We start from the raw sequence: 18,699 nt of genomic DNA, 5'->3' as shown, positions 1-18,699 counted from the left end.
AATGTCAGTGACTGTAAATGTCAGTGAGCTTTTTGGCACAGGGCTCCTTGACCTTTTCTCCTTCAGAGGCTAAGCAAATGGTTTTTTATCCCATATACCAGCAACCCTCCAAAGCTCAAGGCAGCAGTGTGGCTGCACAGCCTAAAGCATCATTAGTTCAAGGAGCAGCTGTGTGAGGCAGAGCACCAGTCTGAGCTCAAAAACCATGGAGCAATGGGAGACAGACTTCTTAGGAGCTGGAGCATGCAGGTGATGTGACATTTTTCCCCCACTACAAGTTGTGTCTCTCTCTCCTTGTTGTACTGGCAGAAGGAATACCTGGGAAACAAGACCCAAGCCAAATAATGACTAGCAACACTAAACCCTTCAAAGCTGGTTCATACAGTACTCAAACCATGGATTTCATCATGTGCAGCAGGATTTTTTTTGTAATCATTGATTACATATCAATGACCACTGCTTGAGTCCAATCATTCAAGATAAAGTTGGGTTTTTTTACTCCTTTTTTCTTTATTTGGACAATATATATACACATATGTACAAAAACATCTATGCCTACTTTTTTTTTCTTTTCCTTTTTTTACAATTTCATGTGATTTACAAAACAGGACAGCAAAATAACTTATAAAGAATACGAATACTGTACAAAAATAAAACTGATTAAACTGTTGGAAGTTGGTATTTTACAGTGTTACAGATCACTAGTTTGTAAAACAGCACTTTGAAGTATGTGTCCAGTCTGGGCTAAGTCCTTCTGTAAGCTGAAAACAGATCTGTAATACAGGTAATGAAAAACTGTTCAAAAAGAAGAATGTTACATATCTATACCTTTAAAGCCATGACTTCTCTATACTAATGGACTTTCTTAACCAAGGAGAAGAGCTGTCCTAACTTCAGCACTATTAAGTACTTCCAAAATAGTACAAGTACATACGGTATTAGAGAACCTGATTTTTTATTTCTTTTCCAACATTTGCAACACTCTTCGAAACTTAACTTCAAGATGCGAAGAACTAACCTGCAGTTTGTTTTATGTGTTAAAGCCATTATTTGCTTTTACTGAAAACAAAAAGAAAAAAAAAAGAAAAAACCAAATTAACAAAACAGTAATATGAAATCCCCAAACCTGATTATTCCCAGCATATTGTGTTAGTGGTTAATGAATCACATTAATCCTGTCTGCCTAATGCTGAAATACAGCATACATTACCATTTTTTCAGCAACAGGATCTTTTCACCAGCAATGGTGACACATGTCCCATTGTCCCATGGACTAAAGTATTTCCCTCCTGTTGACTCTTTCAGACTTTGCAGGAAAAACAATGTTTCTTTAAATATGCATTCTACCCCAAAAAAGCAAGGTGGAAACCATAAATCTGGCCCTTTACTTCCATGTATTGGTTAAACCCAGTAGCTAAGTGACCAAAATATCTACATGCTGATTTAGGAGCTGCTTATCAGTGGCTTCCCATTATGGTTGACAGAATGTGAGGTTCTCTTGTATTTCACAGGATCAGGCTTTAATTTTCCAAGTGCTGCATTTATCCCACAAAATGGTAACAATCCAGACTGCAGGATGGACTGGAAATCTTGCTTGATCTTCAGAGAGAAGAAGGAAGATGAACGTGCATGCACCTTTGAATTTCACTGGGCTACTCGTGGCTACTTGTGGCTCTGACCCCACTCAAGGCAGCATGAACAGTACTGGTAAGCAGAACACTTTCTGTATTTCTAGATCAATAGAAATACCAATGCTACCAGTTTTTATTGTGAAGAACCGATATCCCTATGACTCATTTTGAATACAAGAAATTAAAGTTTGGTTTCTAAAATAAATGTTTCAAAAAGGTGAAACGGAGGTAGAAAGTGTGCTTGGTTTCCTGATGTCTTCACTGAAGAAAACACATCCCTTTTTTATTCCACAGACTGTTCAATATCCCCAATGCTTTAAAAGCAATTCTCTTCATATAGACGGAATTTATCACGAACTACACAGGTAAAAACACAGTATGCAAACTGATTTCTAATGCTGAAAGCCATATTCAACTGTAGAGGAAAACACTCTACTTTCCGAGTTCATTTTTTATGGTTTTTTTTCTAGGAAGCAAGCTTTTTATCAGATAAAATGATAAGATACTATAATTGCAGGTGTACTAACAAGATTTTTTATGTACAGAATTTTACAAGATGACCTAAATTCGTCTGCAGTGGAAACACTTTGGGTTTCAGTGTGATTACTCACAAGATGAATTTGGCCCTAAGTCTCTCTAGTAGGGGTGAAAAACCAAACAGAATAATGTTTCTGGAAAAAAATAATGTGTAAACAGAATTCTCCCGCCTTTATGCAGCTGGGGAGGGAAAAAATATATCACTGATAACCCCTTAAATTTCATGCTTTTAACATAAAAAAAGATTGAAATATTCAGCTAATCACCATGACTGAAAGTTTTCATTCAGTGATCTTTTTGCTCCCTGTAAAGAGCAAAAAACAGCTTTCAAATAAAAGTAATACTGCCTTTATCAGCATTTGATGTGCCATGCATGAAACAGGTACAAAGCAAGGTACCAAGAGAAGCTTGTGTCGTAAGGAGTATTGCAACACACCTTCCGTATTTCAAATTAGCTCTTGGTTTTCCCCGTACTCTAGAGAATTAGCAATCAAGAAACAAAGGAGCCCTTCCGAAGTGCTCTTTACAATAGTTTCAGGTGTTTCCATTAGCAGAGTACTCTTAAGGAAAGATCTACTCTCTCCATAAGCATACACAACTCCTGGAGGGCTCAAAGGGAGTTAGGCCATGGTATGAAGAGAATAAATCTTTAAGGCAAGTGTAGGAAGAGAAGAAGCCTTTAAAAAAGCAGCAGTTTGTAAGGATGGTAGCTGCTATTATGCACCCATTCAAACAAAACACAGCAGAATAAAGCACTGTTAGTGGCATTTCTACAGTACAGTACTGTATTATTGACAAGTAAAGTACAGGATCACATGAGACATATGCTCAGCTCCCACATGCCCACCACATTATCTAAGCAGACTTGTATTTTTCCAGGTAAGTGAATAACAGAGCTAAATACACATACGATCAGAAAATGACTGAGCTGTTGTGGGGTTTTTTTTGCTTTAAGTATCTTCTTGGATTATACATGTTTTTACTGGAAAAGTCCAGCTTATATTTAAAAGTATAGTTAATGCAAAGAAAAATTAAAAGACCCATTTATTTAATGGGCCTTCTTGAGTATAAATTCACCTATCTCAGTATATCAATCAGATGCTATTAGTAACATTTGTAATGTTCTCTTAACAGTCTCTTTAAGTGCAGGATCACTCTGACACAGAAGTAAACCCACTTCTACAATGTGCTATGGAGTTTTTATCTGAGAGTTATTTATGTGACTCGGAAAGTGTTTTTACTCAACAAACTCTAAATACAAGCAGCATTACACTGTTCAACAAAACATGTTCATGACACAGCAATCACAAAGACTTTGGGGTCACGCTACTATGGTGGCACAGGCCAGACCACCCTGTCATATGTATGTACACCAGTATCAATGCTTTATGTTTGAGGAGGTGATTGCCTCCTCTGCTGGCTGTCCCTTCCCTCCTCTCACCCTACAGTCTGCTTGCTCCAGACTGTTGTTCTCAGAGCAGAGCACGGGAGATGGAGGACAGGGACGGAGCTGCTGAGTACTTCTGTTTTTTTAACATCGGCTACATGTGCTTTTGGACAGTGAGGGTGACCGGCACCATAGCGGATGCTCGTGCTCTGGCACCACTGCCTGCATCCCCACCCCCACTCCCCTCCCAGGGCCAGCCCTGCCTTCACAAGGAGCTGCTGGAGCTGGACTTCTTGGATCGCTTGATCATGCTGGGGTGGAACTCGGTGTGGCGGCGGGCGTGCTTGGTCAGGTGGTCACTGCGCATGAACCGCTTTTCACAGAGGGGGCATCGAAACTGCTTCTCGCCAGTGTGGGTTCGGTAGTGCCGGGTGAGCTCATCGGAGCGGGAGAACTTTTTAAGGCAGTCAGGCCATGTGCAGGGGAATGGTCGCTCACCTGCAGGGAGGAAAGGATGACAAGAGATTTAAGGAGGCAGGGGTAATGCAGGTCGGCACATACCAGCTTTGCTGAGGAGCCAGAGAACATGCTGCTGAGGGGAAAAAGCTGCTTTTGTTTCCTGCTATGGTGCCAGTGGAGTCTGTGGACTTGTCGATGACTTGCTTCATCAGGTTTCAGTCTCACCTTCAGCAGAAGCCAAAAACCCCTCCAACCACATGAAAATCACACTCTGGTGCAGAACCTTACATGACCTGAAGACTCTAAGCAACAGATGAGCACTGCCTGTTCCTGTATGCTTTTCATGTTGAGCTCACTAGAGTGGTTTGGGAAACAAGAGCCAGAAGTGCTCTCTGACACTTACATTCTACTGAACAAAAGTATTTGTAATGGTTAGAAAATAAGCAAAAAAAATTCCTTCACCATGAGAAGTCATTCCAGCCCACGGACAACTGAGTGGGAAGGCATCAAGGAGAGCACTGAAGTCTTGGGGCTGCAAATATGTAGAGCAAAACCACCGCAGCCGCAGAGAGAAGTCCTATGCTCCCCTACATGGTATAGCTACGCCACAGGCCCTGAAAGCCCTAGTAAGCCTCTCTTAATACCGCAGCTGCTGTCACCATTGAGGCTCCGGATGATTTGGTGCTCCCTAACAGGGGCCGCCCCATTCCAGACCAACCAGTGTGCTGCAGAGCTGCACCTGGACGAGTGGGACTGCATAAGTTACAGCAGCTTAGCGGCTGCATGCCTTGAGCTTGCCTCCCTTGCCGCATGGCCATGCTAGTCCTCAGTCAGGGGAAAAGGATGGAGCAGAGGAAGCCAAGTCAGCCGAGTGCCTGAGCCTGGTGGAGGCACAGCTGCGAGCCATCCCGAGCTGGGACTTTGGGTTTTTTTGTTATACATGCATTTCTTGGCTCTCTGCTGTATGCTTTTGGATAAGGTTGAAAGACTTTCTGAACAACCACTGCCTGTATAAAATAAATTAATTAAAACTGTATGTAGGCTCACATGTGCATGAAGGTCACGACTGCAGTTACACAGCACAGCAGGACCGGGAGCTGTACAGAGGCCTCACAACACTGCTCTGCCTCAGCTTCGCCTTGTCCAGCACCTGCCTTCAGCATCTGAGGCAAGTGTTTCACTTGTACTGCTCTTTTGCTATCTATCTCATGGTTTCTGTCTCAGCTCCTGGAAGCAGGTGGTAGTGGGAGGTGCAGAACAGCTTTCTAGCTCCCCCCAGGAGTGTGGGAAGAGTGCTATACATCCTGCATGTGTGGAGCTACCTAGTATATGGCTCTGGGGTGTGTCAGGCACTTACACCCCAGAGCAGCAGGAGCAGCTGAGGTGTCCAGCGCCATGTAAGAGACTGAAGGGGTTAATGGTCAAACATTGTTTAGATCACCAAAGGACTTTGCCCACTATATCAAACTGTGCAAAAAAGCAACTGCTCATCTTCAACCATCAAGACCATCCCCTGAATATGCCTCCCAAGTGGAACTGGGACTGTGAGTTAAGCCACCTGACAGAAACTTGAGATAAGGTAACTGTGAGACCATTGTCCAGTTATCTCAGGTGTAAGGAGAAGTACACAGTGCTAGGGGAGGCCACAGCCCAGAGTCTCATTTGCTAAGGAAGGGTTTGCATACGCTTCTCCCCCAGCCAAGGGGGAGGAGGAGAGTTTTTGGGTGTGTGGTGGTGATCCACATAAGACAGAGGGGGTGAACACCCACCACTGGAGGCTACAAACTTTTGAGGCTGTTAAGAGGCAGATCCTTGGAGGTGGGATGGTGCTTTTTATCATGCCAACTGTCCTCCCTCATGAAATTCACTGTTGTAAAACTCCCCTCCCTCCCCCTGGGGAAAGTCTGATGGGGCATTAACTGGCTCAACTGCACTGATGTGAGAGGCAGCTGTCATGTCTTAGAAGGGGTCATACACCATCAAAGACCCCCAAAGCACCCCCAGACTCATTTCTGAGGCCTTCCACCAGAGGACTGAAACAACCCCTTCAGGGGAGGTACCCGGGTGTTCCCACCAAGCACATATTAACCCCGTGGACTTTGTGTTTTGTGGGCTTTTTCCCCAAACCAGACAGATCAAGACTGTGACCATCACTTCAACCAATGGACATCAAAATTGCAACAATCAATTCTTGTCACGGAATCCACAGGTGGCAATATGTTTCTACTCTTTTCCTTCCTTCCTTCCTTCCTTCCTTCCTTCCCTTGTACATTTTCTTAAGTGATATTTTTATGCTTTCCTATTGCGATATTACTATAGTAATAATAAAAACTAAAATGACTACATACCTGTCTTCCATTGCAACCAAATTGTTCTAAAATAAACCCTAAAAATATATATATATGAACAAACACCAATCATTCAGTGCCATTTCACTCTAATCCGCCTCATGGGATCTGTTAACAAGAACCTGGGTTACCCTTGCCTTCTGGAGTGGATCGTAGCACCCCATCTCCAGAAAGCATGTTTCCACCCACCTCAGGACAGCTCTTCAGCTCTGCATAAGTGCCCAACTGTACAGCAGGGAGATGAGGTGCCTAGGCAGGATAACAAGCATCATAGTCTTTGGGGTGCAGCACCTACATTTTAGGCATGGTGGTATCCAACCTGAGTGCCTAAAAGCAGTGTTTAAAATCTGGCCCCAAGCAGCCCTCAAGACACTGAGCTCCTCCTCCACGCTCCCTGGGAATTGCACACAGCAAAAGAAAAAGAAGGCCTGCTTCTGGAATTCCCTGTGAAACACGATGGGAGCAGCATGACCTCCACCATGGCTACCCCACACACCCATTTCATATGATAGGGGAAAGCACTCTAAAATTATGCAGCGCAACACAAAGCTTTAGGGAAAGGCAGGGTTTGCTCAGTATCCCTTGTGTATATTTGGCACTGCAGTTCCCTGGGAACCAAACCAGGGCTTGGCTGGGGGAGCGCACCAAGGCTGCAGAAGACTACTGTGGTGGAGGCATGCCTTGCTACCCACAGGAGAGCTACCTTGTAGGGATGCAGGACAGGGAATGCAGCAGAGATCACGGATAGGAATGAGCAGCTGTGCTCCCTCGATTCACCAGAGCTGCCACAGGCACCCACCACCCACTGCTGAGCTCCCAAGTACAGTGGCTGAGAATGGCTTCACCACCCTGGCAACACAAACCCACGGAAGCTGTCACAGCCACTTGGGAAGTGCCTGTACGAAAGTAGGCCAGGCATAATCCCTGGCACCTAAATGCATTAAACTCCAGACTTCTCACAGCAGAGACACAAGGGGGAGGGAGGCTTTTCCAGGCCCTCAGGGGTTGTCTCGAAACTCAGAGGATCCACCACTCCCCTTAGTCACAAAGCTGTAAGGGATGACACCAGCCCAAAAGGGTGATGTCAGTGACAGACTCAATAGGTGCAAAGCAGGGGTGGAGTTTTCCTCCAGGAGGCTTTTAATGCAAGGCACATGATAACTGTCCACCTAGCAATGCTAGTAGCTGTATTTGCTATTTTGTAAAGCAGCAGAGATGTTTGCAGAAGAGTCCTCTGAGAAAATAGGTCTTGCAGTTCATATGCTTGCTGGGCAGGCAGTGGCCCACAGAGCTGCAGTGCAAGCTGTTGCTGCCTCCATCTGGAGATACGGATATCTTGCCATGTTTCATGCATAAAATATCTTTTCTGTACGCTTTTTCTCCTTTAGTTTTGGGGGTAGTAATACTAAAGCTTGAAACAGCAGAATGAACCATCAAAACAGAGTGCTATTATACACTGATTCCTTTGTTGGCTGTATGTTACTAACATTTTAAGATATGCTTTAGATGGGATTTCTATGAAGAGATGAAGGAATGGCCAATGGTATATCATGGTAGTTTAAAACCATGTGTGATAGGACCCTAACACAGCAGACGCAAGAGGTAAATATTTTTCTTTAAAAACCAAAAAATTAAAAAAAATATCAAGGGCAGCTTACAGAAGTAAGAAGTGAAATAGAAACTGATTCACAGGTGCATCTGCAGACTCCCATTCTTTGTGCTCTGTGTTGCCAGGAATGTAGCGAGAGACATGGTTTACTGTGACCACAAGCTAATGGTGGTGATTCACAGGTCTTCTCTGCAGTCTGAAGAACTCCTGCTCCTGCAACCCTGTCTTGTTTTAAATACCATATGGATATAAAGGCCATTGCAGATCCTTTCAATGTTTGCCATCTTGATTCACCTGCCCTTTTCTACCTTTTCCTTCTCCCTATCTGCTACCTTTCTTCTTTTTGTGCAAGTTTAAACTTGCAAGCTACTTTGCATGACCCAGGGCAGGCCCACTTTATTCTATTCCATTTCCATTTTATTCTGAATAGATGATAAATAATTTAGCTTTTTTGCCCTATCCCAGGAATTTCAGATTTTCCCCACTGTGGTCTTTTGCAGGAAGAGTTTATGAAAAAGAATACAGAGTAGGCATTAGCAGACTCATTAAACATAAGTACACGTGGTAGTGATATCCTGATCTGTCATTGGTCTTCTCACCACAAAATGCTGCTTTATGCAGGGATGACTGAAGTTAGGAGCTGCAGTTCATGGTGGCTTTAACAAAAAAAGGGTTGTTTGGTCAAAAAAGGGACAGAGAAGTCCCTAGTGACTTTTTTTTTTTTCTGGAAGGGAGGGAGGATGTGCTTGAGAAAGCCAATGACAGTTTATGATCACCCACTTGGGCAACTCTTGGTGTGTAACAGGACATGCACTAAGACTAGAGCACACTGAACTTCTGCAGTGAATGAAATACTAATTTTATGTGAATTACTAAAATTGCTTGAGCATTGGCTTCATGGAAGACATTCAAACATTGCTGTTAGTGTGGACAGAAGTCTGGCCAATATGAACTGTTTTAGTAGGCTCAAACTGTCTTCCTTGCTGACAGAAGAGGAGTTGGACACAGCCATGAGTCTAGAGCCTGGCACCAGCACTAGCTAATGCAGGACATTTTGCTATCCAGTAGTGTTAATGATGCTGCTTCACACATGAATTAGAAGCCAAATAGCCAAGGCTGCATGAATGGATGGACATCCAATTAGACCAATTACAAGAGATTTAAAACCTTCACTGGCCTGTGTTATTGAAAACGAAACCACTGAGTACAAGGAAGGGTTGTGCTGCCCAGTAATGCAGCCACTGTTTTAAGTGTAAAAAACTGAGGAATGGTTCAGAGTTTGACCTCATTGCTCTGGCTCAGCCACTGTCATGACACAGCCAGCCAGTACCTCCTGCTGCAGGGATGCCCACCCTGCCTGCAGCACCTGCCCTGAGGCCCAGTCTGACTGAATGGCAGCAAGGCTGGCCTCCTGCCAGAAAACTGAAGCAACTGATGGAGAAGAGGGATAAGGGAAAGCAAGCAAATACAGAACCCCCAAATTGCAAAGTCTCTTGCCATCAAACAAAAGCAAAATAGTTCTGGCAGAATTAGCTCTGCATGGTTCAAATGACAGGCTCTAATCCCCTCTTTCTTCTTCCAAGATCCTCCTGTACCTCTGGCTGCTGGTGCTTGACATTTTCAAAGAAATCTTGGTACCCTAGTAATAACTGAAACCAGAACCCCAATCTTTAACTTAAAGATGTCACTGATAAGCAATTCTTTACTTTTTTCCTGTGATCCCACTCAGCCACCACTCTTGTGTGTCTCAGTGCCTACTGAAGTATGACAGGTTCTGTAGGTGGATGTCAAGAACATGGTCCAGATCACTGCAAGAGGGGAAAAACAAAATATGAGGCTATCTTCCTTATCCCAGAATCCCTGCTATCTCGGGTCTCTCCCATTTTTCTCCCCAGTGTGTTGCTTGCCCCACACATCCTGAACGAGCGATTTCCTGTGGGACACTGGACTTTGACTGAGTGCCCACATGCAAGATACACTGGTGAAGATGGATCTTCAGGGCAGACAGATTGGAGACCTTTCAAGCAGGCTTTTTCTTCTTCAGAGATATTCCAAAATCAGATCATTAAAACACACGGCAACGAGGTACAGATACTGGTGCAGAGCGAGATCAGCGATGAGGATGCTATATACGATGTGCGTAAACCAACGCTTTCTGGAACACCTAAACTGTGGCCATCCAACCCGGCAACAGATCAGACAGACACTGCCTATGGAATAGGTGACAGATGGATGGGTTCCAGCAAGGGGTTTATTCTGCCAGTATTTAGGAATAAACACCACAGGCTGATTCAAGTTCTGCTTTCAGCAAGTACTTAGAATGTTCTGACATCAGAATTTCACTCAGCAACTCCTTCAAAAGTCCAGATGCAAAACCACCTGCTAGAACCTGCTGCTGCTGAGACTCTGAATTCCAGGGAAACTCTGTACTGCTCTTATCCTGCTGTGACAGAGCATCAGATGCAAAGGACAGCCTTAAAACTTCTCTGTCAGAGCAGAACCACCTTGCCCAACTTACAAAAGGCTTTCTCTGGGGGACCGGGCCTCCATATACATGTATATATATATATAAAAAATAAGTATCAGTCAGGGAAGCTACTTGGAGAGGAGAGACCTTTCCAAACCTCATAAGAGAGAGTAAAATCTACACTGTCATAGCTGAAATCAGTGCCCTCATCAGTGCTTTTAGGTACATGGGACAAGTACTTCTCCTTTCTTGACTTCTCTGTGTGTGAACTTCCTCCATTTTGCAGTAATACTCAAATATTAACTGAGTACTGGAGAGAGACTAAGTGCTTAGGGCCCTTAACTGGGATCAAAGAACATTGGATTTAAGCTCCTGTCCTATCTGAATAATCAAATGCTCACTAAGAGGAGACAGCTTGGACAGAGAAAGGAAGAACGCACTTCTATGTGCATTCAGAAAGATAATGTAACTTTTGTTATTTCACTCTGAATTTATTAGCCAGTGTTTCAACTGACTTTTCCATCAAGTTTGAGGTATTTATAATGTGCTCTCAGGCTATTCACATTCATCATAAACAGATGGTGAACTGTACTACCACAAGTTAACAGTATTTGAAGTGTGCTTTGCCTTCACTCCCTCAGATCCTCTTTGTTTAATCTTAGATTGGCTCTTCCCTGCCCTTCCAGCTGCAGGCTGGTAGCTGTGCAAGGCCAGAAGCACAGGAGCAGCAGTCTAGTGCACAAAAACACAGCAGTCAACAAAGGGGGGCAATTGTTCCTGCATGGATCCTGACAGCTGGGGCTGCAAGACACGCAGTGACATCCACCACATGGTCTTTAGTGTCTCAGTAGAACAGTGTGCAGGAACTCCATAAAGCTGCAATTTCAATACATCCATCTGGAAGCAGGAGTTGTGCTCTTACGGGTGATGCCTGCTCACTGCTCATGTCCTACACGTGCACTTCTTCACGTTGACTCAATTGATAAACAAACCTTTCTGGAGTGCTTTCCCACTGCGACACATAGACCTGCTTATTTTTTTCTTTTTTTAACAGAAAACAAAAGAAAACAACAGGGAATTAGGCTGCATTGAACCTAACCTTGAGGATTTTTGCGTATCTTACTCAGCTGGAAAAACTTCCAGTCAGAATGATCATGTTTCTCCAAGACTTGGAAATATGCCCATTAGAACTCCAGCAATTTGCATATTTTCATTAACCCTTGAGAATGGGTGTTCCTGATGGCATTCTGAATTTAGCAAAAAATGTCCTGCTGGCTCCACTTTTTGCTCTTTGGTCCTATTCTAAAGGATCTGGCAAAGTGACATTGCATGAGTTGGATAAGAGGGGCTTAAAATGCTAAATTTCAGATTATGCTCAAACAAAATCCCCCAAAAAGCTCTCAGTGAGCAGAGGACTGTCAGCATACCAGCATCTGGACAGTATGTTGAGCCAGTGCTAATCTAGAACACAAACAATAAAGCAGCAGAGTAAAATGTAAACTGATACAGGGACTGGTCTGACACCATGATATCTAGATAGCAGCTGCAGCACTTGCTCTTCCTCTCTACTGGAATTGCTCCTCAGCTTCACTGTGCAGATCACCAAGCTATGGGTCCACATCTTTGCCTAAGCCCTGCTACCAAGTGTTGGTGAGAGCCAAATGCCTAGAGCACTCAAGGGTGCATCAGCTGTCTGGTGTAGCAAAACTATTGGCATTGTTTGGATCTACTTTACATGATAATGCAGAACTTTTCCCACATTTGGGTTTTGTGCATCTAAGCTTTTAATTAAGGGCACCTGAGGAATATGTGAACTTCCCATTGGTCCTCAGTCTCTCCAGACAAGTAAACTCCTACAAGTCCTGTAGTAGGAGGCATCTCACAAACTAGTTTTATGGTACCTTCTCTGTCCCTCTTTCCGGACCAGGAGGATCTGGTCTCAGTGGCCATAAGCCCTTTAGCTAGATTACATTCACACCATCATAACAAACATAAATTCCATAGAGCTTGTTTCTCCTGCCAGTTTCTCTCCTTGCCCTTTACTCTGCACTCCCTGGCAGGACTTCTAAGATTGTTTGTTTACTCTCATATGCCTTCTTTTTCCCTGGAAACCCTCCGGCCTGCAATTCCCTCTTTGTTATGATGCTCCCTCCACCTTTGTCTTTGAGGCTAGTAATAAACCTACACAACACTTGACATAATCAAACCTCTAAAACCACCTATTTAGAGAAGTCTGTGCATTTTCAAGGTAACTCCCTGTGTATCTGCTGTTGCTTGTCATTTTCTGGTTCAGATGAGTCCTTCACCCTTTGCTGACCTCTGTACTGCTTCCAGGGCTCGAGGCTCACCTGGGCCTTTTTCTGTGCTCTGAAGGGCAATTTTGCAAGACTGGATCATGACAATTCAATGCTCAAGACTCCTACACAGACACACCACTCATAATCCCTCCTGCCACCACCAAACTCCAGCTGAGTTTACATGTCCTACATTTCCTTAAGGGATGGGCAAACTTAAGGCATGGTTATGTTGTATGAGCTATCTCTCCACCTGCCTTCCTGAAGAATAGTTTTTAGCTTGCGAGCCATTGGGCATAATATCACCTTTTCCCTCCTACACCAAACACTGTGAGCCTCAGAGATTCTGCTGGATACAGCTCATGGCAAAGAACAATCTTACCTGCACTGCTCTTCCTGCCCAAGACACCAGAACTAAATTCACAAATTCTAAGTTACTTTTGGATGGTAGTAAAGGGAGAGGAGAGGCAATGTCTCAGTTTCCATTATGTGCTTGTCCTTGTATCACTGTGCCTTTGCAAACTGCTACATTTTGAATGTAGGTACACATACATGGGAGAAACCCTCAAGGCCATACAGCAGGTGAAAATTGGCAAGGCAAGTGGGGTTGATGGAATTCCTTCTGAAATCTGGAAACATGGGGGCCTTGCACTCCATGCTAAATTTCACAAGTTTGTGGTGCACTGGTGGGAACTAGGCGAACTACCATCAGACCTTCGTGATGCAGTCATCTTTCACCTTGTATAAGAAGAAAGGAGATAAATCAGACTGTTCAAATTACCGTGGTATTACTCTGCTCTCCATTGCTGGCAAAATCCTGGCAAGAATACTTTTGAACAGACTAATACCCACTATAACAGAAGGAATTCTACCTGAAAGCCAATGTGGTTTCAGAGCCAACAGGAGCACCACGGACATGGTATTTGTTCTCAGACAACTGCAAGAGAAGGGTAGGGAACAGAACAAAAGTCTCTATGCAACCTTCGTTGACCTCACCAAGGCTTTCGATACTGTGAGCAGAAAAGGTCTGTGGCAGATTTTGGAATGTTTAGGTTGTCCCCCCAAGTTCCTTAAAATGATCATCTCACTTCATGAGGATCAGTACAGCCAAGTTAAACATGGCAATGCGCTTTCTGAGCCCTTTCTCATTCATATCCAGTGGTGTGAAACAAGGCTGTGTTCTTGCACCAACCCTATTCACGATCTTTTTCAGCATGATGCTCCAAAGGGCCACAGCAGACCTCGATGATCAGGATGGTATCTACATTCGATACCGTACTGATGGAAGCCTTTTCAACCTAAGGCGACTGAAGGCCCACACTAAGACCTTAAATCATCTTGTCCAGGAGCTGCTTTACGATGATACCCTCGTCGCCCACACAGAAGCAGCTCTGCAGCGTTTAACATCCTGCTTTGCTGAGGCTGCTGAGCTTTTTGGGCTGGAAGTCAGCTCAAAGAAGACAGAAGTTTTCTATCAATCTGCACCTCAGGAAGTCTTCCATCATCCCCATATCACCATTGGCCAATCAGAGCTCAAATCAGTCCAGCAGTTTAATTACCTAGGTAGCCTCATCTCCTCGGATGGTAAGATTGATGGAGAGATAGACAACAAATTAGCAGAGGCATACAGTGCCTTCAGAAAACTCCATAAAACAGTTTGGTGAAATAAACACCTGAAGAAAAGTACCAAGATCAGTGTTTACAGAGCCACAGTGCTGTCTACTCTCTTATATGGGTCTGAATCATGGGTCATTTACCACCACCACCTGCGTCTCCTAGAACGCTTCCATCAACGCTGCCTCCGTACAATCCTAAACATCCACTGGTCAGATTATGTGACCAATACATCTGTTCTGGAACAAGCAGCAGTCACAAGTATTGAGGCCATGTTGCTGAGAACACAGCTGTGCTGGGCAGGGCACGTCTCCAGGATGAAGGACCACCACCTCCCTAAGATCTTGCTTTATGGTGAACTTGCCACCAGCTGCTGTAAGAGAGGAGCCCCGAAGAGAAGATACAAGGACTCCCTGAAACAACATCTCAGCCTTGGCCATATTGATCAACATAACTGGTCTACTCTGGCCTCCAATCAGGAGGTCTGGAGACACACCATCTATAACGCTGCTGATGCCTTTGAGAACGCATGCAGGATCACTCTTGAGGAGAAAAGTCAAAGCAGAAAGAATCGTGCCTTGTAGATACCATCCAAGGAGTCTTTCTGCTGTGCCTTTTGCAACCAGATTTGTCTATCTTGCATTGGCCTCTTTAGCCACCAGCACGCTTGTAACAAATGTGGGTAGAGCCCTTCCCAAATCTTTGTTTGTGAAGCCTAGCCATGAATGAATGAACACATACATGACAGAACAAAGAAGTGCCTGACTGTGTTGCAAAAACACCAGAGGTCTAGTGAGGGATGAAAAGACTGTTCTCCCAGGAAGGGGCAGACTTCCTTGGCTTCCTCATACAAATCCTGCTCTTCCAAGTCAGGCTGAGTTCAGTGGGACAAGCAAGGGGGCTGTTTGTGCAAGTAGGATGTGCAGTGCAGCTGTCCACTGATGTTTTTCTGTTAAGATCAACTCAGAAGACAATTTCTGATGGATGGCTAATTCGGGCCTTTTGCAAAGGCCCAAACTTCAAGGAAACAGTTATTACAGATATTTTTAGTATCTGAAATATGGAACCTTTGAACCAACAAGTTTAAAGAATCATTAATAAATACAGACCTCTAATCTCTGAGCATCAAATCTTTGGCCTTCTAGTCTTCTACCTTGATTTGGTATTTCCTTTCTTGCTTTGCAATAGCTTGCCAAAGATGGTCTGGTGGGTTTTTATATCCCCAGCCACTACATAGCACAGAGCAGGATCCAGAGCTTCCCAACTTGCTTGGTTAGGATCCAAGAATAAAGAGAACCATGGCTACAAGCAAGCTCATGGGTGTGAACAGAAATCCTGAAGCCATTTTCCAAGGTAAAGACTGGGATTAAGAATTAAAAATTTAAGACCAGGAAGATTCCGTTGGTGCTTGCAACCCTAGTCCCACTAAAGGCCACACAGCAGCAAGAAACCTAGTAGGTGGCCTGATGAAAAATGGCAGGTAAATGAAAGAGAATATATTTTCAAAGAAGATAAAAATACAGTACTAAGGAAGGAGCATTAATGTTCTGCAATATACAGTTATGAATAACTCCAGAGGTCCCATTGAATCCCACTGTTGCTAAGGAATTGTTCTGTCATCTATAAAAATAATTAACATTAGCAGTATCGTTTAGCATTTCAGTTAGCTACAATTAACTTCACATTAGGAAGCTCTGAAAGTTCATTACTGCTGGACGTCTGCAGTGGTTTTAATCACACAGAACTATCATGATGGTACATGAGTATGTCTGAGTCAAACACCTTATACTTGGAGCTAAGGCCACCCACTTGTGAGCAGCACATGCTAAACCTCATGCCACTTCAGGAGTACTTATTATAACAGTATTGCTTACAGCAAGCTGTGTGGGTTGTACAGTACATTAATTTACATGTCATCACACAGAATGCTATCTCAGTCAACATCTCTTTTGGTTCCCTTATTGGGGTGCATATCTGAGCATGGGGTAGTAAATGGAAATGATGCTAACACATTTTCTTTGTCACTTATGAGACAAGACTTTGCAAGGCACCAGTTACATTCAGCCTCCAAAAGAGCATCAGAGCTGCAGTCTGAGCTGGTAACACAGCAGTTCTTGGCGTTGGTCATGAGGTCAGTACAGGGTCACCACTGACCATCTTCTTTCCCAGCTCACACAGTCTAACTGCAGAGCTCATCACTGAGCCACAACCAGTAATCCTCCCCCCCTTCCATCCAGTCTCTCAAGCTAAGCACCCAGCAGATCTGCCAGCAGGGCACCAGCAGGCAACAGCACCCGGTCTCTTCTTCTGCAGTGCACGTACACCTAAGCACTGAAGCTACGGAAGCTTAGCTGGAGATGTGGTCATACCCTACCCAGGCTGTGTTAAATTCTACAGCTATGCCTCACAGTATGCTCCCTGGATGATAAACTCATTTTGTACTTCACCAATAATTATCTCCACCAACAGACAAAACCAAGAAAAGGACTATTATTGACAGAATTGATGTGAAGCATGTGAAATAAGCATTGGCAGCGTTTGTCTCCTTTGATTCACTTTCTGTACTTCCGCATGACCCTCTAATTTAGAGCATTTTTAAAAAAGCCATGTGTACTCCACCGTGACCCCAAATGCAATTCAGACACGTAAGGATTTTTATTCAGTCACTTGTACTGAAAACAAACAAAACCACCAAAACGAAAACCAACAAACGAACAGAGAAGTCTGCAGCTGCTGCCCTCTCAGCGCCCAAGCAGAGTCGGGGGAGGTACGACACATCTGCCACAGATGTGTTTAATCTCCAGGTTTCCATGCTGCCACACCCTCTGAGGCGCCCAGACGAGGGCCGGGGATGAGAGCACGCAGCCTTTGTGGAACCCGCCAAAGCTCGGGTCGCGATAACCGATAGCGCGGGGCGCTGCTGCCGGGAGGAACGGGGTCGGTCCCCTCCGGTGGCGCCTCCATCCCCCCAAACAGCTCCTCCATTCCCCTGGCCGGGCCCGGCACCCCGGCAGTGGTCTGTGACACCGGCTTCAGAGGGTGTGTTTCCAGAGTTCCCCCATCCAGCCTTCCGGAGCGGGGTGTGTCCGCAAGCTCCGGAGGTACCGCTCACCGGCGCTCAGGGAGACTCCGCCGCCCCCTCCGGAGTCGAGCCGGCGGCCTCGCCCGCTCCTGCTCCGGCGCCATGGCCTGGGGCGAGCAGCCCCTGGAGCCGAGCGGAGCTCACCGGCAGCTCTGCGGGCCCCGACGGCGGGAGCAGCGAGGGGGGCACGGGCGGGAGGCTGCGCTTCCCGCGGCTGCCTTGGGGAATACGCGCCGAACTCTGACCCGGTGCAGGCGCTCACCGCCTGCAGCCGCAGGAAACCCGAACCCCGCAGCTCGGCTGTTTCCCTCGCCGATGCCCCGAGCGGGGTTGCGGCCCCCGCCGTCCTCCTGCCGCGCCGGACACGCGAAGTTCACTTCGCTCCCTGGCTCCGCTCCCGGCGGGCGCAGGTGGGCGGCGGGGAGGGCGCGGCGGGAGGCGCTGCCGCAGCCCCACCCGGAGCGGCCCCGCTCCTGCCGGTCCGGCACCGCGGCGGGAAAAGAAGCGAAGGGACGGGGCGGGGGAAAGCGGGGCGTGGGGGAAGGAGAGCGATGAACCATCCCCGAAGCCCGGGCGGATGGCGGGGCCGCGCGGGGATGCCGGGCGCGCCGCCGGCCGGGTTCACCCGAGGACAAGCGCTCGCTCCTGCGCCCCTCCCGCCGCCGCCGCCGCTGACCTGTGTGCACCCGGTAGTGCGCCTTGAGGTGGGAGGACTTGCCGTAGACCTTGCCGCAGCCGCTGTAGGGGCACTTGTGCCGCTTCTCGGCCGCCAGCTTCCCCTTGGGGGCGGCCCCGGCGGTGCGCAGGCGGGGGGGCGGCCCCGGCGGGGGGCTCCGGGGCGGGCTGGAGCCCTGCTCGGTGGCCGCGTCGCTGTCAGAGCCCGCGTCCTCGTCGGGGCTCTCCACGCTGTCACTGCAGACGGAGGGGGCGGGCAGCGGCCGGTACTTGTTCAGCTCCAGCAGGCTCTTGGCGATGGCCAGCAGGGCGCAGTAGTCCTTCCAGGCGTCGCGGGGGTCGCGCAGCTCCCGGGCCGCCTCCCCCTCGCCCGGCACCTTCAGCCGCGCCGCCTCGGGCACGGCGGAGCGGTTGGAGATGGAGACCAGACACTGAGCCGCCACGAAGTCCACGTAGGCGACGGCCGACATGGTGCGGCCGCGCCCCGACGACACGGCGGGAGGGGGCTCCGGGCACCCTCAGAGCTCGTCCGCCGGTCCGGCCGCACCGCCGCCGGCCATGGCCCGCCCGCGGCGCGGGGTCTCTGCGGCGCGGGG

At 46.6% G+C, this 18,699-nt stretch overlaps 1 protein-coding gene across 1 annotated transcript; it reads right to left on the bottom strand.

Moving 5' to 3' along the window:
* Positions 1-490: 490 nt before the first annotated feature.
* On the bottom strand, positions 491-18,628 carry KLF9 (Kruppel like factor 9). The gene is made up of 2 exons (XM_027652536.1): positions 18,105-18,628; positions 491-4,053 (listed from the first exon to the last, which is right to left on the bottom strand). Exons 1-2 carry the CDS (start codon positions 18,571-18,573, stop codon positions 3,821-3,823), a joined length of 702 nt encoding a protein of 233 aa, XP_027508337.1. The 5' UTR covers positions 18,574-18,628; the 3' UTR covers positions 491-3,820.
* Between the last annotated feature and the right edge of the window lie 71 nt (positions 18,629-18,699).

Source organism: Corapipo altera, unplaced genomic scaffold (genome assembly GCF_003945725.1).
Source record: "Corapipo altera isolate COAL_440 unplaced genomic scaffold, ASM394572v1 61286, whole genome shotgun sequence".
NCBI classification, from domain to species: domain Eukaryota; kingdom Metazoa; phylum Chordata; class Aves; order Passeriformes; family Pipridae; genus Corapipo; species Corapipo altera.
Note: the sequence above shows the minus strand (reverse complement) of the source record. Positions and strands in the feature narration are given on the sequence as shown.